The sequence below is a fragment of the Nilaparvata lugens genome, chromosome 1 (assembly GCF_014356525.2).
Source record: "Nilaparvata lugens isolate BPH chromosome 1, ASM1435652v1, whole genome shotgun sequence".
Lineage (NCBI taxonomy): Eukaryota > Metazoa > Arthropoda > Insecta > Hemiptera > Delphacidae > Nilaparvata > Nilaparvata lugens.
Genome location: NC_052504.1, coordinates 43,490,560 through 43,515,360, shown reverse-complemented (window position 1 = coordinate 43,515,360; position 24,801 = coordinate 43,490,560). Strand labels below are relative to the sequence as shown.

Below are 24,801 nucleotides of genomic sequence, written 5' to 3'. Positions count from 1 at the left end.
TCTACTGATTAACAAAATTCTAATTCTGATAATAATGCCGCGGTACGAACGACGTCCAAACTTGGGTCGTAGAACTCAAAATGCTGTAAATTTAGAATATGCACGGGAAAATCAGCAGCAAGCAGATATACCATTCAATTTCCCAGCAAGCTGCATTCAACTTTATCTAAAAATACAAACTGCTGCACAACTAACTAAGCACATAGGAAGTCCATATTGAGATATAAATTTAAATACTGATTGTTGGATAATTTTCATAAAAGTATAGTGAATCAGATTAAGCTAAGGCTAAGCACACCTGAGGAGGCGCGGCTTGGTGATATAAAATGTTGATCTTATGGACATTGCCTTATCACACCGTTCCTCACCATGCCCGATTCAATGTGTGTGAGTTCTTCCATTCAAACTAATAAACAAAAAGCACCTGGATGAAAAATGCCTCATCGCACCTCCTCAGGTGTGCATCCAGCTAAAGTGTGTCATGAGATGCATTAACTATTTGGCGGTACGAAGTTCGCCGGGCCAGCTAGTCAGTTTATAAAATAGAATAAAATATTAACTGATTCACAAAAATTGATGAACAGTTGTATTCAAGCTTTAAACAGATTCAGATTATTATTAAATAATCAGAAAGAATTACTTGATCATTCATTATATGTTACCCTCAATATGGAATTCGTTCAACTGTTAGAACATTCAATTCTCATGCCACCAACAATTATCAATTCTCATGCTAATTAGTTCAAGTTCAAAACACTTTCGAATTTTCGGATAACCAATTCATTGGGGAAAGGTTTGATGGCTTTGTTGGTTGCCAGTTGCATGGTTCTCCTTCGATCTTGATAGTTTCTTTACAAATCGTATCTAATCGGATTCGGATCCCAAAGTGAGGAGGAGGCTTCTATGCCCCGTTTTTGAGTAACAATAGCCGCCTCATCGATTGGAGGAGGATCGCTGCTCTCGTAACACGAGACGCTGTTTGTTCCGGTGTGGACAATGTCAGCCGCAGCAAGAGAGAGAGAGAGAGTGAGTGACTACTAGACTCTTTAGAGAGTGAAACACTTTTTAGATAGGGAGTAGAATAGTGGTAATGAAATAGTCTCTCTCCCGGTTAGAGCGTGAATAGAGATGGTGGAATAGTATGAGAGTGAATGAGACGAACGTATGAGAGGAAGATAATTCCTCTTGATAGAGTGAGAGAGAGTCGTTGTGAGAGTTTATTTTGGCCAAGTCGCCGGCCTCAAGGCAAAGGCCTCGGTCGGGTCGGTCAATCTTTCTCTTATTTTTCTATTTCTTTTCACTTCTTGTTCAAGGATGTATTGATGTGCGTCCGCTGCCTGCTGGACCACCAAAGGCTACTGCACTCTCCATGCCACACTTCTCATCAGTTTTCCTCTGTTAGGTCCCAACCTAGAGTCTTCTATCTCATCTAGTGTTCTAACTTCCATGCTTTCTTCCTCCCTTGCAGATTGTAACATGACAAATAAAGATGTCTAATGTATAATTGAATAGAATTACTAGCACCCTTTTCTTGTTTTCTTTGTAAGGCACGAATCGTGTGTAAAATAAAACTAAAAAGGTAGGTACTAATAATTCTATTTTGAACATTCAAGTACCATTAAAGCAATGATATATAGTTTAATTTAATCTACTTCCACATTCTAAAAACCTAGTCTCTTTGTATAGTTCCCTATTCTGAATCTTTCTATGATTAGTCTAACAAACTAAGAATCGTCCTTCTAAACTAAGTCTTTCCTAATTCTACGTAACTCTGCTTGATCTAAACTTTAAGGGCCGGTTTCCGAGCTCGGGATTTAGCGAAGTCCTAGACTTTAAATAGCTGGAGTCAGAAAATTGGCTTTCAAAACCGGGCGTAGTCACAGCTTTTATAACAGTAGTCGTAGTTTTTATTTTCTAATTTCTATAATTGGAAATGCTTTTCCTTGACGAAATTAGACATTTCTAAATAATACAAAATAGCTGAAACTTATTTTCTCTTTATTTTATTTTGTGTTCAATTGTATAGTTTTTCGAAATGTAATTCAAACGTGACTATGACAATGACTGCGACTACGCCCCGTTTTGGAAAACCAATTTTCTGACTCCAGCTGTTTAAAGTCTAGGACTTGGCTAAATCCCGAGCTCGAGAAACCGGCCCTAAGACAATCTTCACCTATTCGAAATGCTAGAGTCTTCCTTTTATGCCTAGATTACTATATTATTCGAAATCCTTAATTCTTTGACGTACCGATAGAGCTAGGAGTCTCAGTTTGACCGTAGAGTCTCTTTTTAAAGATAAGAGTTCTCTATATTCCCTCTGCTCAGCGTAAACCCTGATGCCCGGTTGACCAAGCTCGTTCAAGAGATTTGAACATGGTCCAACCCAAGAACTAGGTCTGTATGAGTGCACTGTAATTTTTGATAGAAGCTATCGTCATAGAACCCATATATTTTGTGCACTCGTTGTAAAGCGTAGGCGATTCGAACATGTTGAAATGTCTTGACCAAGCTTTGTGAAACCGGGTATGAAAGTATTGTTAGCAAAATAGGAGTTCTTCCCTATCCTTTTATCTTGAACTAATCCTGTGGTCTTGTTCCCAGTCTGAAGTCCTCCCTTATACCAAAATCGTTCTATGCTTAGTATAAGCCTTAGTTTTTCTTATTCTTAGCTCTTTCATGGAGTTCTTCCCTATTCTCAATAGATCAATTTCATATTACGTTATTATGAGCTTATTTTCATATAATCTCGATCACATTCAATCATGAATGAATGATCAAATAATTATAATCATGAATGTTTTCTCAATTCGTCTCTTTCTTTTACTTGTTTCTCAATTCACATCTTGAAAGGAATTTTTGTTGACCATGAAATTGATATTGGTTTGGAGGCACCTCAATCCTCACTCAGCAATTATTTATGTTCGGGGATAGGCTAGGTGGGATTCATTAGTATTTGATGCAAATTAAATTAGTATGTAGCATTTCTAATAGCATTCTAATTCCAATGTTTCTACATCAAACTTCGATCCGTTAGAACAGCTTTACACAAATGATGCTAGTTTGTGAATCAAATGGGAACGCGCCAACTAGTCTCCCCGACAGTAAAGCTCCTTTTAAAACCACATTCGAGGGGATTTACTGACGGCGTCAACTGAGCTCCTGAGAGAGGAGCTTTACTGACGGGGAGACTAGTTTGTCGTCAGCGTTCGAGGAGCTTAGTTGTCGTCTACGGTCCCGACAACTAGTCCCCTCTGAACCAGCTATGGACCAAAGAAAATGCACCATCCACACCCTATTTGATTTTTCTAAAGCATTCGATACTGTTGATCATACAGTCCTTCTGAATAAGTTGGCTATTCTTGGTTTCAGTCACAACTCGTTAGTTTGGTTTAAATCCTATCTATTAGGTAGGAAACAATGTGTATCTGTCGGTGCCAAAAAGTCTACTTGGAGAAACGTTATGCATGGAGTACCACAAGGTTCAATTTTAGGCCTTCTCCTCTTCACTTTGTATGCTAATGAGCTTTCTTCCATTATCAAATTCTCCAGTTTCCATACTTATGCAGACGACCTTCAAATCTATTTAAGCTGTCCCATAACAAAAATTAATGAAACAGTTGGAATAATGAATCAGGATATCAATTCGATAGTGGAATGGACAAAGAAAAATGGCCTTAAGCTTAATCCCATCAAAAAACAACCCATTATAATTGGATATTCTCGTCTTATAAACAATATTGACCTTGAATCGATTCACAAAATTAGTGTAGAATGGACATTGATATGTCCAAAGCTCCGCCAATTTATGTAGATGCATAACAATATAATTATCTATAGTTATTATATTACAAATTACTTTTTCATATCATATTATACAGTTCAATAATTATTTTCTTAGTCTATATTATGTAAATTCATATATAATTTTGCTGTATTGTAAGCTATTGTATATAAGTGTATAAGCCAGTATATATTGTAATCTACATAAATAAAGTACTCAATCAATCAATCTGTAGAGTATTTTATAGAAAGTTAGTGGGAAGGATATATTGAATATTGTTTCCGAAGAATGGACATTGATATGTCCAAAGCTCCGCCAATTTATGTAGATGCATTACAATATTATCTATAGCTATTACCAATTGCTTTTTCATATCATATGCAGTTCAATAATAATTATTTTCTTAGTCTATATTACGTGAATTCATCTATAATTTTGCTGTATTGTAAGCTATTGTATATAAGTGTATATATTGTTGTAATCTACATGAATAAAGTACTCAATCAATCAATTAACCAGTAGGGGATTTACTGTCGGGGAGACTAGTTGACACCAGCGTGCAAGGAGCTTGGTTGTTGTCACCGAACCCGACAACCGACAACCAAGCTCCTCGCTCGCTCTGAGTCCCGGAGTTTTCGCGAGTAAACTGAAATATATATTCCATGCACTTACTCTATGGATTTCCTCAAATCACGCCTGGTTTTCCCAGTCATTCATAGCTTTTTTAAGAGTTATATCATATTGTCCAAACTTCATATATGAAAAAGGTGCAATTTATTTTTATATGGCTTGTATCAAATCATAAAGAATGGAAATTAAGTGAAATATATGTTGAGAATATATATGAAATTAAAACTCATATGTGTTGAAAATATGTTATATAAAATGGTAATAAAAATTAGGTGAGGTAAGCGATGATATATGTTATATTCTATGCAAACATGCAGGAATCACTTTAGGAAGCGAGATGTACAAACTCATTCTGAAACTGCTTGCCAATTCAATAAGGAACATTTCCATGTCAGTTGAATTCGGAAAGAGAAATAGGTAGTTAATTTTTTTAATTTTATGTTTGCAGTGATAGAAGTGACAACTCCAACAAGCTTTTCTTCTAATAATGGAATTCATAGAATGTGTACAACAGTATCTGTGATTGTACTACTTCCCCGCCCGCTTCAAGCTGGTTCCAATGTTCAATAGGGTATTAGCTGTCGGGGAGACTAGTTGTCGGGTACGATCACGACAACCAGACCCCTCATAGGCCTATCCAGCAGGGGATTTACTGTCGGGGAGACTAGTTGACGGCAATGGTATATTTTGCCAGGGGATTTACTGACGCCTGTGATCAAAATAGCGAGGAGACTAGTTGTCGGGGAGACAGGTTGACGTCGACCCAATCAAATCAAATTATATAATATGTATGCTCATAATCAGAATAATTAATATGATTCATATGAATGAAAATGCATATTATAATATTGAAAGATATTTTCCCTTACAATTTCAATCTCTATGATCGCTTAGGATTCTGTTTATTTACTGTTGTTTTGTTTAAAATTGTCTTCCACAGAAAAAATCTTTGTAGACTTTCCTTTTTAAGAAGTGAATTAAGCCCATTTCTTATCTTATTATGAGGCCAAAAGCTTATTTCACACTTTTCATACTCATTAGAAATATATTCAGGCTACACGTATTGCTTTGCTATTGTTCATCAGAGTCTACATTTTGTTAACTTACTGTGGAGTTGCATCAATATTTTTTCTTTTATTAAAATAGTTTTTTTTTCGATTAGAGAGTAATTCAACATTGTTGATGATTGTAATTTTCAATTTTTAATGATTGTTCAAAATTGCTCATCAATGATTCTCTCACAAACCAGGGTTGTGTGTGGTTGTGAGCCTGAGTGTGAAGAGAAGGCGACTAGATGTTCCTTCATGTTCTCATTCATTCATTCATTAACCAAGCATATAACATCGAAGATCTATGAATATCTATAAAGTTCTATAAATAGCAAGAAAGGAGGCATCTGGTTTTCAGCTGAAGCAGTGGTGAGACCAAAGCTTGCTCTGTTTCCAGCTTTGCACTCAAAACTCTGCTCTTCTTCTCTAGAAATACTTCAATTTTTTAGGCAGTAATTCGAATAGTTTAAAAATAAATAATATATTAGAGAAAGGTTGTTCGTTCTTCAGATGATTATAAACTCGCATTTTTTCAAAAATGTTTTCCCTTTTTTGCATTTTGAATCACTGTAATCCTACTTTTGAAAGAATCAAATTTTTAATCGTATTAACACTTCTTATTCCTCATTGTTTTCATTGTTTTGATCACTCATTCATTAATTATTTCTAGACTGAAATAAGAGTAAATTTGAACCACAATTTACTCCTCCACTGTATCATAACAATGACTCATAAGTCATAACATAACAATATAGAAATTCCATTACAATAATAAAATAAATAAAAATATTCCTAATTCAACAAATTGCATACACCCATACTCGAGACTGTACTCCACAACATTGAAAGTGTCAGATACACTTGAACATTGACAAAAATTCTTTACTGAAATTTCATGAATCAAGCTTAAATTTGAAGGGAGTTGTTTAAGAGTCTTCATCCCCTATTGTGTGTTCCTTTTTCCAAGAGCCTTTTCTCTCGGGTACTGTAACACAGGATCGTGACTTTTCCAAGTATAGCATAATCATGAATATTGTTTATGAATTTGTTCTATTCTACAAATCAGATGTAAAATTAAGTGAATAATATTATTCAGATGCATTTCTGAAATTAATCAATTTGCAAATTACGAAATTTTTTGAGATAATTTTGATACTCCAAACTTTAATTTCATTCTAATAATGAATAGATATTTTCTTAACAAGTCCATGCTTCCTTATTTACTTTGGAACCTTTACTTTGGAACATGTTGTCTTTGCCTTTATGTCAGCTGAAGTTGTAACAAAGACCATTCGCAGTGCTGAGTGCTGACAGAACTCATTCGGTTCTTGCTTTCAAACAATCTCTTAATTTATTGTCAAGCCCTATTACTAGCTGTAATATAACTCGTGATTTTTATTGCAAAATGAAATTATAGAGGGCGCAGTCGATGAAGTACCACCTAGCACTCTCGCACGCGCACTGACTCGCAAGCTCGCACAGATTTCTCAATCGCCAATGTTTATGTTGAGTATTGCTGCAAAGGCCGTATTTTAAAAGCTCACCTATGACCTCCTCCCAAGTCTCAAGAACCAGTATATAAATAGGTACGGTCTCTCTCTCTCTCTCTCTCTCTCTCTCTCTCTCTCTCTCTCTCACTCACACTCTCTGTCTTTGTCGCTGTGTCTATTGGCTGCAGCCATCTAGTATTAGTACATCATACATTAATTTCATACTTTCTCCTAATTCTCAAATTAAACCCTGTGGTAGTCCTCCCTCCTCCCTATGCTGTTGGTCCAGTTCCCACGTGCCATTTAATTATGAGTCATGAAAGGGTTTCTCAAGTTTACAATGTACTTTGGGCTAATGCTGATTAACTTTCAATATGTCTTGTATTCTTTTCGCTGGAAATCATCAGCTTATCTCGTTAGTGTATTATTCTTTCTACTTTTTTGCTGAGGGTGATACCCACATGAGCTTACATGTGTGATGAGATATTTCCTCGGGAACCTGCCCTGACACTCTTAGTCTTAAATATTCTATTAATGGTTGATAATACTAAATTTATGAAGTTTGGCCTGGTTGTCGGCCAGGATAGTCGAGACTGCTAAGCTTTGCACCCTTCAGTTTGCTAGCGTTACCTGGTCGCGGGTTCGAATCCAACCGGTAGGCATGGACATATTTGATCATCCCATCGAATTACCCTCTCACTTTCCATTATCCACGCACAGGCGAAGAGCTCATTTGGGCATCATCGGCAATAGAACAATTGATGGAATTTATCATTCAAAGAAAATATTAGCCATATTTCTTTGTTTCACTTTTTAAATGTACTGTACTCTTTTTTATCAGATATGTCATTAAGGCTTGTGCTGGAATTTGTCTGTGTGACTTTCTATGTTTGTACTATATATAAATAAATTATGATTAATGCCTTATCCAGCTACTGCGCCACCGTAGTCGACTTTCCTCTAAAATATTATTATAATAGAATTCGGAAAACCTTGCTCACTGGAACTTGAAATTTCACAATATCCTCAAAATTGCTTAATGAAGATGGTTGATTTTAAAAAATCCAAGTGAATGAGAATCTTTATTATCAGTGAATATAGGAAAATTTGCGGCGAAGCGGCACCATTCTTTGAATGGTGTACGGATGAAATTCAACTTGGACGATTCATCTTCAAAACTTTCAGTGTTCCAATAATACTAGAATATTATTATATTTTCTAGTATTATTTTTAATTCATCAATCATAAATCATAATATTATTACATCAAAGATGTTGATGTATTCTTCATCAACCTATCACCATTCTCTTTGAATATTGTATTTTTTTAGTACTGTACAGGAATCCTCAATGCAGCAAAATTGATATCATTCATTCACAATACAAAATTGTTCTGAATAAAAATGACAAGCTTTTCTCCAACTCCACAAACCCCAACTCCCATTATATATCCTCCATTATCTTGTTATGAAACTAAAATAATTTTGTAAAACATAGTTGATCATATTGACTAGCTACCATATACTTTTTCAAATGGTATCTCAAATATTTGTTGGAGCTGCTCAATTTAGAATCAATAAGACTCATAAAATGTCTACAGTGTGGCTTGAGTGCTTATTCTCTCCACAGTCAACATTCTCGTGAAATTTGCATGCAAGTGTAGTTCGACTACTTTCAACTGATAAACTCAATTTTCCGCCATCGTCTCTGCAACATTGTACAGTGTAGTTGGAAAGTTGAAGTATGAATTCACCTCTAGTTACTGCAGAGAAGAATCTTAATTGGAAATTGTCGACGGTCCAGAGATTCACTTTATTAATTGGAACTCTCTTCAGTTGTTTTCAGTCTGTTGTCTGCTCGTTTACGCATTGGCTGCGGCGATTAGCGTTCATTATTTCAGGTGAGCGCGGGCGGTACCATTCATTAATTCATTAATTAATTCGAAACAAGAGTCTGGCACACCTTTCTTTTGCACTGAATTGTGTCCGCTCGACGCTCTCACTCTCTCCTCCTCGGCTATATAGCCTACATTTTCTTGCAGCATCCAGTCATCCATAGTGAGATTCTAGTTAAACTGTCAGCATTGGACTGATGATGGGGAGCGTTGGTGTCCTATTCATGAGGAATTGTAAAAGTATAAAGTGAATCTCACTTAAGTCTTCTAGTCGTCGATTTCTCGTTCACAGCAAGTAATCTGCTGTAATGTCTTCAATGTACTTTTGTTCACTGTGAAATGACTGAGTAAACAATATTTAAGTATACAATGCAGGTGCGCTAACTGTCAACGAATTTCATTAGTGATTGTGGAGTTTGATGACGGTTCATATTCTGGGTAACTGTCGCCCTTTCGCATTATAATTTCATAAAAGATCCGACCCTGCAGATTCAATATCAATAAATTCACTAGCATTTGAGCAAATGCAATCACTCATCACCCATTTCCATCTCTGATTTTTCTCTTTTGTTATGGTATCGAGATATAACTTTAGCTTCACTGTACACCAAATCAGTCAATGAAGTTGGAAACAACTCTCAGTTCTCCCATTCGCCTGAAGGGTGAAGGGTGAAGGGATGCTTCTAGAGGCCAGCTCACTTCCCGGTGACACAGACAAACCACCGGTGTTCATACGGTTGTCGGTGCCTGTGGCTTGGAACCACTTCGTTCTTTGAAGGGATGCTTCTAGAGGCCAGCTCACTTCCCGGTGACACAGACAAACCACCGGTGTTCATACGGTTGTCGGTGCCTGTGGCTTGGAACCACTTCGTTCTTTGAAGGGATGCTTCTAGGGATGAAGGGATGCTCCCTTTGAAGGGATGCTTCTAGAGGCCAGCTCACTTCCCGGTGACACAGACAAACCACCGGTGTTCATACGGTTGTCGGTGCCTGTGGCTTGGAACCACTTCGTTCTTTGAAGGATGCTTCTAGAGGCCAGCTCACTTCCCGGTGACACAGACAAACCACCGGTGTTCATACGGTTGTCGGTGCCTGTGGCTTGGAACCACTTCGTTCTTTGAAGGGATGCTTCTAGGGATGAAGGGATGCTCCCTTTGAAGGGATGCTTCTAGAGGCCAGCTCACTTCCCGGTGACACAGACAAACCACCGGTGTTCATACGGTTGTCGGTGCCTGTGGCTTGGAACCACTTCGTTCTTCTCTCTTCATCACTCACGGATACTCAAATTGATACTTCCATTACCCACGCACAAGCCCAAATCTCATGTGGAAATCATCCTCAACAGAACAAGCAAAACTACATTTGAAAATTAATTTTCTTTGAGTGGCATAATGAAGTTACAATATTATTATGATGCACTTTGATTTGGTTGTGCTAGTACACCCGACGAGTATACCACCTTTTCAAATTCTTTGACTACAATTAGTTTTGATTTTTTAACAACCCTCGTTCTCCCAATGTTTATTCTTTATATCCAGTTCGCGATCTACAATTCTATTTGCAGCATTCTACATGATCTATTTTCATCTGAAAGATTTTGTGAGATTTGTTGTGAACAGAATTTCAATTCAAATTATTTTGCAGATTAGCATCACTCTGTTATCATAATTCTTAGATCTTTCTTTCAGTTGTAACAATAATATGTAATACTAGTCTTTAATGAAACCATTGAATTGCTCGTGGAATATTAAAACGATCTTTATTTTGTATAAACCCCATGCCCATGAGAGTATGTTGAGTATGCTATTTATAGCATAAACTATTAAAATGCTAAATTGAGTATATACTCCTGACTCACCCCATGTAGCTCTCCTGAAATAATTTTAATTAACTCCATATAAAACTTCTAGAAATTTTTCATAATACCTAATTTCAAATCTTGCTGTTGAAACCAGTGTACTTCTAATTTTAGAAGTGAAACTGTTAATTGAAATGTTGGTAACTGTTTTACATGAACGTTGATGGTAAGGTTGGCAAGACCTTAATTACTATTCTTGCTATTATCTTTGTTCTAAATTGTTTTTAACACGAGCAATTATTTTTGATGTATTATATTTGCTGTGTTGTAGAGCGTTGCTATCAGCTCTCAGGCATTAGGCATTACGCAAGCTGTTATAGTGTGGCTTCTTGATTCCTTGTAATGAAATTAAGCTAGCAGCAGTTAACTACATTTCAGACCAGGCTATTTTGCTACGTTGTTCTTATGTATACATAAAATAATCCGTACAATAAAAATACTGCACCCTACCTTCTCTTTATTAGCGTTGTTAATATTTGCAGCATTCTACATGATCTATTTTCATCTGAAAGATTTTGTGAGATTTGTTGTGAACAGAATTTCAATTCAAATTATTTTGCAGATTAGCATCACTCTGTTATCATAATTCTTAGATCTTTCTTTCAGTTGTAACAATAATATGTAATACTAGTCTTTAATGAAACCATTGAATTGCTCGTGGAATATTAAAACGATCTTTATTTTGTATAAACCCCATGCCCATGAGAGTATGTTGAGTATGCTATTTATAGCATAAACTATTAAAATGCTAAATTGAGTATATACTCCTGACTCACCCCATGTAGCTCTCCTGAAATAATTTTAATTAACTCCATATAAAACTTCTAGAAATTTTTCATAATACCTAATTTCAAATCTTGCTGTTGAAACCAGTGTACTTCTAATTTTAGAAGTGAAACTGTTAATTGAAATGTTGGTAACTGTTTTACATGAACGTTGATGGTAAGGTTGGCAAGACCTTAATTACTATTCTTGCTATTATCTTTGTTCTAAATTGTTTTTAACACGAGCAATTATTTTTGATGTATTATATTTGCTGTGTTGTAGAGCGTTGCTATCAGCTCTCAGGCATTAGGCATTACGCAAGCTGTTATAGTGTGGCTTCTTGATTCCTTGTAATGAAATTAAGCTAGCAGCAGTTAACTACATTTCAGACCAGGCTATTTTGCTACGTTGTTCTTATGTATACATAAAATAATCCGTACAATAAAAATACTGCACCCTACCTTCTCTTTATTAGCGTTGTTAATATTTTCATCATTGCAAAATATCTAAGAAAAGCGGGGTTAATAGGCATAACTTTTCAATTTATTCCTTCCCTCTTCACTCATTAATTATTGCAATTTCCAAGCCTTGAATAATCATGAACTCAATTATTGCCTTGTCATTGCTTTGTTTTTCCAGTCATTATAATCATGGAATCATTGATACAGATCAGGTGATATTATTTCCTCGAAACATTGAAACAACAATATCAAGTTCTTGAAACTTATAACAATGAAGTTACATAAATTTGAAAATCAGGCAATAGAGCTGACTCTGTGCTGAGAGATAATGTTTCAATCTTGATTATAACATTCCACAAATAATGTTACTCTCAAATACAGACAATAATGATTCCACTGTAAAGAGACTGTGTCATGATTTTAATCCTATAATTTTTCATGTATCTTATAATAGGCTTTTAAAGGTATTTTTTCTCTGCTGATTCCCTTTTGAGAAGGGAATTCCCTTCATTTTGATGACTTTCTCATCACTTGTTTATTCGTCTCTTACAAATACGTCTTAAAATTTCAAGTTGTCAAGCATTGAGATTTTGTCAGATTAAAGATTCGAAATTGGGCATGCTCTAAAATTTCCTCAGTGTTTTTCATTGTTTTAAACACTGTATTTAGTCAATCGGAGAAAATTCACTTCTACAGTACATCAAATCAGTCATACTTCCCAGTATGTTGGAAAAATGTTTTGAAATATACTGTAACAGTAGAGCCTTGTTAAAATGAGCACCTCAGTCTATATTGTGTTCATTTTATATTCAACATACTCGTACTTGACTCTCAATTAAAAAATAACGCCTCTATTAGGAATACACTAATACATCGTATTTTTCTCGTAGTCTCTTGCTGAATTACTTTTTATCGAGGCTACACTAGAACGTGACCACTATTCTTGTATTTTTTCGGCTAGTGATTTCACAATCTTTCCACTAAAACTTTGAAGGATGATGTCCTGGGGCCTGTTTCATAAAAGTTACAAGTCCTGTAATACAGGAAAAGTTCCTGTATTACAGGTAAAATGTAGAAGTTTGTGTTTCATAAACAATTTTCCCTGTAAAACAATTTACAAGACATTTGCCTATATTACAAGTAAATAATACAGGACTTTATCTTAGTTGTGTTTCATAAAAAGAAACTTCCTGTATTACTGGACCTGTAAGATATTGAATATTTTATCATTGTTTAGACCATCCTAAAACTTTTACAAGTATAGCTAGAATCTTGAAAAGCGACATTTTGTTGAAAAGGCAACGTGTTTAAATGGATGAAGGTAGTAGTTCTAGTTCTTGTAAAGATGACTATGTTATTATTCGTAGGCCAAGAATTTTCAAGGACGGAATTTCTTACAATATGATGCAGGAAACTTATCAATATTATGAACAGTTTAGATTAAGCTTTCCTCAATAAAGCGTTATTGGAAATATTCAGAAAATGTACGTCCATAATGTTTTATGTTTTTTATCAAACAAATTTAATGTCGTTAATTTAATTATTAACATTTGATAATTAACTTTTTTGAAACATTACTACTCACATAACATGTTATAATAAGTTATGTAAGTTAAGTAGTTATTATAATTTCTCAACTATTTATCAGTAACAAAGTTATTTTCCAGCATGAATGCAATCTGTCCATCGTCAGAAATTTGATAATGTGGATTTTCCACCAAAAGATTTCAAGTAGCACTTTGTTCAAATATTATATTAGGCTCGCTGGCCAATGAAAACATTTATTCAAAATAAAGGAACTGTAATACAGGCGAATATTACAGGTGATTTTACAAGTGTAGAATTATTTTTATGAGACATAATTTAACAGGATTGTAAATTTTAATTTATAAGTCCTGTAATACAGGCCCTGTATTACAAGGGTTTTATGAAACAGGCCCCAGGTGTATAAATTGATTACCGCGGTACAACGAAGTTTTCTCGTGTTCCCTTTAGACTTCTAATATCTCTGGGTTACATTGTGGCCTAAAACAAAATTCCATCATTCTTGCCTTATGTTCTCTGATAGTGATTTAAAACTCTTTTTGAACACATTAAGAAATAATGATGAAACTGTGTAATACAACCCAACTTCAACTACTGTACGGTAGTTCTATTTAAACAGGACACCATATGTAGTCTATCAAGAGGCCAGCTTTCATATACTCCTTTCAGTGATTCCAAGAAAAGTATGCGAATATAATAGGCCTTCATTCAGGTTGGGCTCGGTTGCAACCAAAAATAACTTTTCCACACAATATGATCCAGTTAGACGTTGCAGGTATAATAAGTTTGAACATGGTTCCTTGCACGTAGGCTAGTTCATCAAATCCAGATGTGTGTCCAAAATGTTAATGTGTATAATTGGAATATTGCAATAATTGCTGGTGACAATATATCATTATCGTGAAGAAGTGGATTGGAATTGGTAGGTAGGCAGCAGCATTGGTCGAATGGCAAGTATTGGTATTATTTATTGGGAATGCTGACTGTTTCCAGTGAATCACATAGATTTATTCGCCCGAGGCTGAGACTGAGAAGCTTCTGTTTATCTGTGGTTTTGCTTATACTGTAGTACTGTTTGGTTGGTGCTGGTGTAGTGAAAAGGGAAGATGTTTGTCTACTGGTCTATTTGCGTACATCGCTTTTGAAGAGAAACTGAGTATTGCAATGGCAAAACAGAGAGAGGAGTGAGCTCGACGACGTTTACCTTCATTTCACTGCCAGACCTATTTACTCCCCTCCACCCCTCCAACCATTTTTCACCTTCATGCTTCATTCATAATTATTACAAAAATATTATCCCCCGAATGAGAGGCTTGTATAGTAGGTAGGCCTAATTGTATTTTCGAAAAAAATAATTATCACCTATACTAATTAACAATAACTTATGATGTTATGATTCAGTTTTATTTTCGAGATTAATTACTAAATTGTAGTAACGCATTGCTGAATTCCATTGTTGAAACTTGCTTTCAACTTTTAAATAATATTTTCCGTTCAGACTAAGATATTTATCGTATTTGTGCACAATCCACAGATAATGTAGTAGGCCGATTATTAGTATGGAATTCGATTGAATATCTCAGTATCACTTTTTAAACACTCAACATATTTGCTATATATTCCATAGCAAGCTATCTATCCATATACTATCTTGTTGTTAAATTTGGTTATCTTGAAAATTGAAATTCAACCAGATTTATGAAGTCAAGTCGTAATATAGGGAGGAGAGACAGGAAATCTCAAGCTACCGGTACAGTATTCAATATCATAATTTGAAAGATAGAAACTCTATCACTAAACTCTCCTTACTTGCATGAAATAATTGGTTTGTTGAATGTTCTTACAACAAAGAACTTCACTGTGTATTTTATGATGAACTGAGGTATAGCTCAAATTTCTTGAGATTTCTGTTATGTAAAATTGGAATTTTGGTGTCAACACTTCATAGAATTTCGATTGATTTCACCAAATTCAGCGAACTTATCAACTTGTACACAATTCATCCATCTTTCGAATGATGGCTTTTGATCCCGATGCCGATCCCGCCTTTCCCACTTCACATGAAGCTGTCTCATAAAACTTATCGCAATAAATCAACAAGATTATGGTTTCTTTAGTGCACTGTTCTCTATCACCCAAAGTTGAAATACTTTTTATCTGTAAACTTTTAAATATTATATTTTTTCTTATCGAAAATATAGAGGATTCTACAGGATTACGGTTGAATTGAGACGATGTTCTAAATAATTGTTTTGAATTTTGTACCATGTTTGTGTGTTCTCTTTATAGAAATATATATAGAATGTATTATTATTACTGTAATATTTAATATTATAAATGAATAATATTTAATATTTCTAAATAAACTTACAATCGAACATTTCTATAGAAACTTTATCTCTTTATAATGTTGTATCCCCTTTTTAGTAGATTCTCTAAATTTTAAAGATCATTTCCTATTCAGTGTTAAGGCTGTGCAAAGGCTGAAAATAAACTTTCTACTGGTGATATTTCTCAAAGTTTTTCGATTTGTATACTATCAAGCTATCAAAATGAAATAGTTTTCTCAGGAAAACATTTTTTTCCGATCATTACTTTTTGAGATATGAGCGCCTAAAGTTTAAATTTTTGGAACAGAACATTTCAAGTTCGGTAAGAGATGAATCCATGTGATTTTAAGGATAGATTCTTCATGCTATTGTTGATCTAATACAACAAAAAATGTTGAATATATCAATTTTTGAGAAAGTTATTCAATTCACCAAAAATGACCGAAAATAACTCAACTAAAAGTTATTTTTGATATTTTCAGAGAATTTTTCTTTTCAGAGAATTGTTCATCTATACTAGATCAACAATACCATGAAGAATCTATCCTCTAAATGTCATGGATTTATCTCTTACCGAATTTGAAATGTTCTGTCCCAAAAATTTAAACTTTAGACGCACATATCTCAAAAAGAAATGATCGGAAAAAATGTTTTCCGGAGAAAACTTTTTCATCTTGATAGCTGGATATCATACAAATCCAAAAACTTTGAAAAATATCACCAGTAGGAAGTTTATTATTAGCCTTTGCACAGCCTTAACAAGAATAAACTGTGTTACTAACACATTCAGTTATCCACTTGAAATGTACCTGTTTTTGACTTTTGTTTCATTCGATTTCATTCTATGTCAAAACAGTTTTTAATTTCAAGAATGACAGAATGTAGAAAATTGAACCGATGATAAAGAACTAACCAAAGAAATTAAGTACATTTTAGAAATACATGATGATATTTGTTATTCGAAATTCAAATAATATCTGAGTTAGGCCTATTTCATAATAATAATTCAGATGTAACATACTTTTTCAATTGTTACTTTTTTATAGAAGAATTTCTTATTGAATAAGTCATTATTTATTTGTATATCATCCAATACTATTTGCGTTTAATTTTATATCTCAATTGAAATCACGTCGTATGCTATGAAAGAGTATTAAATTATTGTAAACTATATAATTATTTTTCACACTTGCTGTAGATTGATCACTCTGGTTTGAACGTTTTGCAATCAGCCCCATCAAAGTTAACTGTCATATCCATGTTGAAGAGTTTCAAATTATCATGCTTCAATAGAATACTGTTGCATTCATAAAATTCAGTTACACATTATTATTACTTTCCATTACCATTGCATCAATCAGATTCATTGTTATGTTCCTAATGAAATATTTAACGAAATTGCCTCCGCGCTTTTCAATGATCCCTTTGGAAACCAATGTTTGAACAAGACTTCTCTTAAATTTTTTCAGCCACCTGACACGCACGACTACTTGGGAGGACCCGAGAAAAACGCTGGCCGCCCAAAACCAACAGCAACAACAGCAGGCACAACAACAACAGCAGCAACAACAGCAACAGCAACGAAGCAACGAAAATCTTCTCAATTCTCAAGCCAACTCGCCACAGCCTCAGTCCCCACCTCAAACACAAGGTAAGCTTGGTGGTTCGCAACTCACCTAAATACTGTACTTGGATTTTTTTTAAATAAACAGATAGAAATTCATTTCGCTCTGTCATCACCCCAATCACTAGGTGCGTTAGCTTTTGTCATCGGAATATATATATATATATATATATATATATATATATATATGAATCATATATGATATATCTTTTTATCATACTATATCTAGGACTTCTTGGTGGTTTGAAATGTATCTAAAACTAGGTTCAAACTAGAATATACTGTAAGTCTTCTCCAAGCTATTCCTAGACTATTTTTGGTTGTTCAGATTTCACGTAGAACATGATGTTCATTTATACATAGAAAAAATGATTTTATTAATGGACTCAAATCAGTCAAGTAAATATAGAATTTTCCATTTCCTACACAATAAAATTTACAATGGAAAGTTAAAAGTGTTTAAATTTTGTTAGAGATAAAAGAAGAATTGATTGAAGAAAAATGAATTATGATAATAAAAATTATGCAGACAAGTTATAAACACTAGATAATATAAATGATAAGTGCCTCATCTTCATCACCACCCCAACACCCAATCATCACGCTGTAATGCACATTCCAGTCTTGAGGATATCATCATTAGCAAAGAATGAACTACCGTACTCTATTCTATCCCAATTTTATAGCCGATAAACGAACTATTTTCCTGTATTATATCCCATATCAATTAAGAGTCTATCTTTAGATCATTATTATTTATTATTATCATATAAATATAAATGGATACCACAGGTACCATACCGTACTAAATAAATTATGTTCCAACTTGGCAAGATTTAAACCGAAACTATTTGTGTCCGTTTTGACACTTAAATGACAAACATCCAAGAGCTGAATAGCTTGTTTATTTTTGTGAAAAAATATTTTTTTGAAATTAGAAGAGGTTCTATTGCTTTTCATATTTTATTTGGTTCTAGATTGACATTAGTACCGTGTAACATTGATTGATAAACTCAACATTCCAATATGCATACGGTACTAATGAAAATTGCAGACAGAAACTTTTGATGAAGCCGGTTGCAGAGACCTCACTTACTTGGCCAACTGAATGATAAGTTTACACTGTCTTCAGAAATGTTGTGGAACTTTTCCATGATGAGGTGAAAACGTGATTATGCAAATATCGTCAAATCCACAAAAATAAGTTTATTTAAAACCAGACTCGACTTTCAACGCCATACTTGGCATCATCTCCAGTGGAAGATGATGATTATTTTATTATTGAATGAAACAGACTGAGAAATTGTCAATTGACAATGGTGAAATAACCGAAACCGGTCTTTCTAAGTATCAATAAATTTGTGGTTTTTGACAATTTCTTAGTCTTTTTCATTCAATATGAATAATTACCACAATATCAACTTCTCAACTACACAAAAAATTATTTTATTAGTTTTCACCATTGAATGTTGTCTTTTTTATAACATTTTATAATAGTTTTTCTATCAACTCACTCTGATATTGTATTCTTGAAATGCTACCAAACCTGCCATATGTTCACTTACAATTCTGTATTTCTCAAATCCTCAGTTTCCACTGAAGTGGCATCATCTTTTAGGCGTTGAAACTCGAGTCTGGTTTTAAATAAACTTATTTTTGTGGATTTGACAATATTTGTGTAATCACTTTTTCACCTCATGAATGATAAGTTTTGACTGCAAAGTGCAAACGTGGTACTTCTACCAACTGAACTAATTTGTATTACAGAAATAGTGTCGATGATCAATTTATTAGTGCCCAACTTTGGGATTATTTATATTATGTTGGAATTGCAGTGATGTTCATTTAGAAGCCAATACTCAGAAGTGATGGTTCTATAATGAGATTTACGTTTTTAAGTCAGTGCAAATGATAGGACGGCATAGTTGCCACGTTTTTTTCACCGCCTTTTATGGTAGATATTGTGATTCTAGTCTAGTCATCCCGGTATATCTGATATAATATTAATTGTTGATTCTTGTAAGGCAATAATGATTGAATGTATCACAAATAATATATTATATTCATCAAGAAAATATATCTTTTAATTATTTAATAATAAATTTTCATAAGTGATATTTAATATTTTGGTAGTTTATTATACTGTATTATTTCTTCTTAGCCCACAGCCTATCTCAGTCTTAAGGATATCAAATCAATGTTAATCACGTGAATATAGGAGCTTTTATCACCTTGGCAATTATTCCCTACCTGAGCTTTATAATGCTCTGTTCGGTGTCAAAATGTGCCTAGGCTAACACAGTTGACCAGAAATATGAAAACTAAATTTTTTACGAAACCACACTTCACAAAACATTTTTTCACTTTGATGTTACTTAAGTTTGAAACCCTTTGCGTTACACTAACACCTGGAGTTTGGATGAGTGAGAAGCACTGGCCAAATATTTTTTCTGAATATTTCTGCTGTGATTCAAGTAGTGCTGGAATAAAATGGATTGCATGTAGTTTCTATCGTAAAAGCCTTATGTTTATACCGTATTTCGAATGAATGAGTTCAGTGGTTGCTGGCTTTTCGTGATCCCCCTTTACTATTGAATGTTCGGGCCAGTTTTTCATTTATGTCTTAAGTTTCTCAAATATTAAAACAAATGCTTCTTTTATTTATTAACTGTCAATCTTATCTTTCCTCTGTAAACTTGAGTGTTGTATTGCTTTTGGCAAATCAATGAAGATGTATGGATCGTTAAATTCAAAGTGGATCTTTTATTGAACATGCTAATCTCATTTTTCAAACTTGAATTATTTCTGGAATACTTATCAAAAGTATCAGACTGTTCAAGCTCAAGAATTAAGATTCTTTCTAATATTTTTAAAACAAATTATTTATTAAATAAAAATATTGTTAGCCTACTAAATATTTTTCAAACATTGTTTTGGATTGTCTTCCTGTCTAATATAATGATTGAATAAATAAAAATATTTGTAGTATAGACATCATGGCATTATATTAAGACAGAAGCAAAAACCAAAGTCCAAGCCCTTATGGATGTCCAGGTAAAGTCAATTCATGTAACTTTGGATATATTGTCTACGGCTTATTTTTCTTTATTCAAAGGGATCTCACACTTCTATCTACTTCCCAATTCAATCATCCATCAACCTTCAATACGTTTATTTAGGCTATTCATTAATAATTTATCTGATCAATTCAAATAGTCTAGTCATAAATTTATTTTTGTTTCTCTATTTATAATATATTATTCGCCTTCTAATCTATTAATTTATTATTTTTGTAGGTGGTTCGACGAAAGGCAGCACAGGGGCACTGAGCCCAGCCACCAGCCCCGCCCCCCTCGGCCCCCTGCCCGACGGCTGGGAGCAGGCCTCAACAAATGAGGGCGAGATCTACTTCATCAATCACCTCACAAGAACCACCTCATGGTTCGACCCTCGAATACGTGAGTAGGCCTACTATCTCTCATGTGTATTAACGACATCACACTACTTATAAAAGTTTACTAAGTTTATTTTAATGCTGGAAAAGTTATTCACACTACTGTTACCCATTATATCACGTTCAATCAATTATTAGTCAATTAAGTTTATTAAACTTCTAATACAAGTTAGGTACTTACACTGTTGATAATGATTTATTCATGTAAATAACGAGTATGAAACAGTTCAAGTATCAACTTATACTGATGATACAATGTAATATAACTCAAACATCGATATCTGTTGTTTGTTTTATCAACTATCATTGGGGGTTTGAGTTGATTTTGGCCTAATAAATACCGTATTAAAAATAGCAGCTCGGTTATCTATTTAGGATTCTTAAAAAGAATTGTAATATTTAAAAGATGAGATTTTTCATAAATACATGTTATTTATGCTGTTAGTACAATGTTGATGGCTATGTATAATATTAGATATTGGTTTGAGATGATTGTGTTGAGATATAAAGATATTAAAGTTTCAACCTCATTTACCAGTAACTTACTTACTCCTCAGCTCTACAGGTGGCTACAACCCTTGGCCTCCCTCATAAAGCCTCTCCATCTCTCCCGATCCTCTGCCTGCCTTTTCCACTTGCGAACTCTAAGTGTTCTCAAATCCCGCTCTACATCATCAGTCTATCTATTCCTTGGCCTTCCTCTTCTTCATCTATTGTATATTCTTTCTCTCCACATACATTTGGCAATCCTTTCATCATCCATTCTCACCAAGTGCCCCATCCACGTAATCCTGCCAGCTTTAATAAATAATATCCGAATAACCTTCCTTTCAAAGATACGTTGCCTTTCTATGTCCCCAGCAGTGAGTATACAAGTCTCAGAGCCATAACATACTACAGGCCTGACTAACGCCTTAACGAATTAATTTCATCTTTGTAGCTCTGGACAATAGTCGAAACTTTATACTAGCATAGAACGATCTGTTACCTGCCATGATTCGATTATGTATCGAAGCTGTGACTCTCCAACTACTCGCCACAAGCGTTCCTAGGTATATAAAGCAAAGTCGTGTAATGTTTCCTGGAATGTCCTGGAAATCCTGAAATGTAGTGCCCAATTTTCATATTTCTAGCACACCCTCTTACCACTGCTGGTGACACTTGTAAATATTTCGTTTTGGCCTCATTTATCTTCAGCCCCATTGTTTTCCAATAACGTGAAGGCTTGTCTCAGTGCTGATACAGTGCTTGCTTCTATGACTAGATCATCTGCGTATCCAGAGACCTGCCACAATCGATTCACGATAGTGCTTTCATGTGCAATATCCTTGACAACCTCGTGTAGAGCCAAATTGAACAATATTGCCGACAGAGCACCTCCCTGTCTTACCCCATACTTCACATGAGAACGTCTTCCAACAGCCTTGCCTATCCTTTCCCTAGAGTATGTCTCATTCAGGGTAGCTGCCACGAGCTTGATTAATTTGGATGGCAGTCCGTTATTTTTCAGGGCTTCAAAGTAGCTTCCTCCTGCACAAACTATCAAATTCTTTTCTATAATCAACGAATGGCATGTGAAGAACTATGTCGTGCTCTATGCACTTCTCTATCGCCTGCCTCAATGTGAAAATCTGATCTACTGTGCTCCTGATTTTCTGAATTTACCCTAGTAATCCCCCAGTTTTGCCTCAGCAAAAGGGATAAGCCTTTGAAGAAGGATATTTGAAAATAGCTTATACACAATGCTCAGTAGATAGAGTTATCACAGACCATTCTATCTCCCTTTTTCAAAATTGGGCAGATTATGCTTGTGCTCCAATCATCTGGCATTCTTTCCTCTCTCCAGACCATCAAAATCAATTCATAGAACTCTCTTTTCAATCTTTCTCCTCCATTCTTGATCATCTCACTAAGTATTTCATCCTCTCCCGGAGTGTGAGACTATTTTTCAGGGTCACTATTGCCTTCTCTAGTTCAGCAAATCCGTCCTCCTCTCCCACCACAATTTCAAACCTCTGACCTGGTTGCTCCTATTCTCCATCATTCAGCACTCCCTCGAAATGCTCAGCCCACCTCTCCAAAACCCTCTCATTATCATTATCACACACCCAATCAACCTGGCCTGAAACCCCTTTCTGAACAAATTCACTTCCTTGTACTATATCCTGCTCTGGTTCATATCATTCATCTTTTCACGCTTTTTAGATCTCATCATTGATTTTGCTCGTCTTCTCAAGTCATTGTAGTTTGTTCTAACGCCTATTGTATTTTTTGCAACATCCTTTTCCTAGCATCGTCTCTCTTTCTTAATGTTTCCTCACAACCTTCATGAAACCACTCCTGATTTCTTCCCATTATCTTAACTCTTGGGTCCTTAACTCCTATGGTCTCTTGGGCCGCTCTTTATAAGCTGTTCCGTATCCTTTGCGACCGCCTGACGACATTCTTTCTCTCCACATAAATTTGCATAAACTTCCCTTTCAAATTATTGTGAAATCTTTGCATTTCATCATCTACCTTCAACCTATCAACATCCCATTTGCACCTTTTCATTCCTCTTTCCTTTCGTAAATTGGTCAGCCGAAATCTGATCACAGCCCTAACCATAAAGTGGCCAGTCACAATTTAGTCCCCCATTGTTCGCACATCAAGAACCCATGAAACATGCCTGGCAGATGCTAATACATGATCGATCTGGTTTACCATCTCCGTCCCTGGAACTCTCCAAGTTCCAAGATGAATTCTTTTACGAGGGAAACTAGTGCTTCTAATAACCAATCTATTACTCAAATTATTCACCAGTAAGGTTTCATGAAAAGCAATTATCAAATTCAGCTTGTCCACCTCACAAGAACCACTTCCTGGTTAGACCCGTGAACATCTAACACTATGGCCCTATCCCATTACCAGTGACTATTGTTCAATGTTGAATTTTTTCCACAGTGCTTTTTCTTCTTATCTGCACTGTTAAGCATTGTTAATTGGTCATTTTTCAGTATTTTATTTTCTTCTGTAATATTGTACATTAATTTTTTTCATTTTCCACTACGGAGCTCCGCATTATCCACTACTGAATTAAAATACTATAATTATTGGTGAACTACGGATATCTACCACAAAATACTCTGTATACTGTGTACACTGAACTAGTACCTATACCTATAGTATAATGTTAATTATCATTATTATTCTGCATTCTTTATTGTATTGTTCACAAACCATTGCGATATTTGGGAGACAAATTACACATTTAACCTGAACGGGCTCTCTCCTGAATTTTGATGAATAATTTCAAAAATCTGGTGTGGCGCACTCACACAACTTTCCTTGCCATTGTGAAAATTGATCAACTGACGCTAGTGTTTACGCGCATCCTAAAGTCTACTATTCCAAGATCTAAGTCAGCTGGTGACAGGACAATAACGCTGCAGACACATGAAGTCTGATATCTCTTCATAGTGAATGATTTAATAGAATCAACACTTGCCAACAGTTTGCAAATTAAATAATCTTATATTCAAAATTTTATGTCTGTTGTTTTAGAACAACATTGGGCCGTTAGAGGAGTCACATGTGAGGAGACTTTGAGGTTATGTTATTGTGTTTCTCTCAGTTTTCAAACGCGTTCGTGGAGTTATTGTTTATTGAATTATTGTGGATGATTGTTTTTCGTTATAATGTACAAAATCTTGGATAATGAAGATTTAGACAAACTCATGAATCTTCCTGAAGATGAGTTGAATAGTTTTTTAGAAATCAAGATACCGGACAGTAATATTATTGCTGATCCTCTACAAGAGAATGTACAGGTAAGATTCTCTCCAATTTATTTTCAAAAGTCTGTTTTACCTGTGCAATCTAAATCATTACCTGAGTCAGCAGTCCTGTATTACAGGACTCATTGGTATGAAAGCAAATAGT

General features: G+C 34.8%; 1 protein-coding gene across 1 annotated transcript in view; it reads left to right on the top strand.

Moving 5' to 3' along the window:
- The window catches only part of LOC111050989 (transcriptional coactivator YAP1), a 76,517-nt gene that overhangs the window by 32,749 nt on the left and 18,967 nt on the right, over positions 1 to 24,801 (top strand). The window contains exons 2-3 of the mRNA XM_039434516.1: positions 17,272 to 17,453; positions 20,723 to 20,884. Coding sequence (XP_039290450.1) covers positions 17,272 to 17,453; positions 20,723 to 20,884 — 344 coding nt within the window. The remainder of the gene's footprint in view (positions 1 to 17,271; positions 17,454 to 20,722; positions 20,885 to 24,801) is intronic.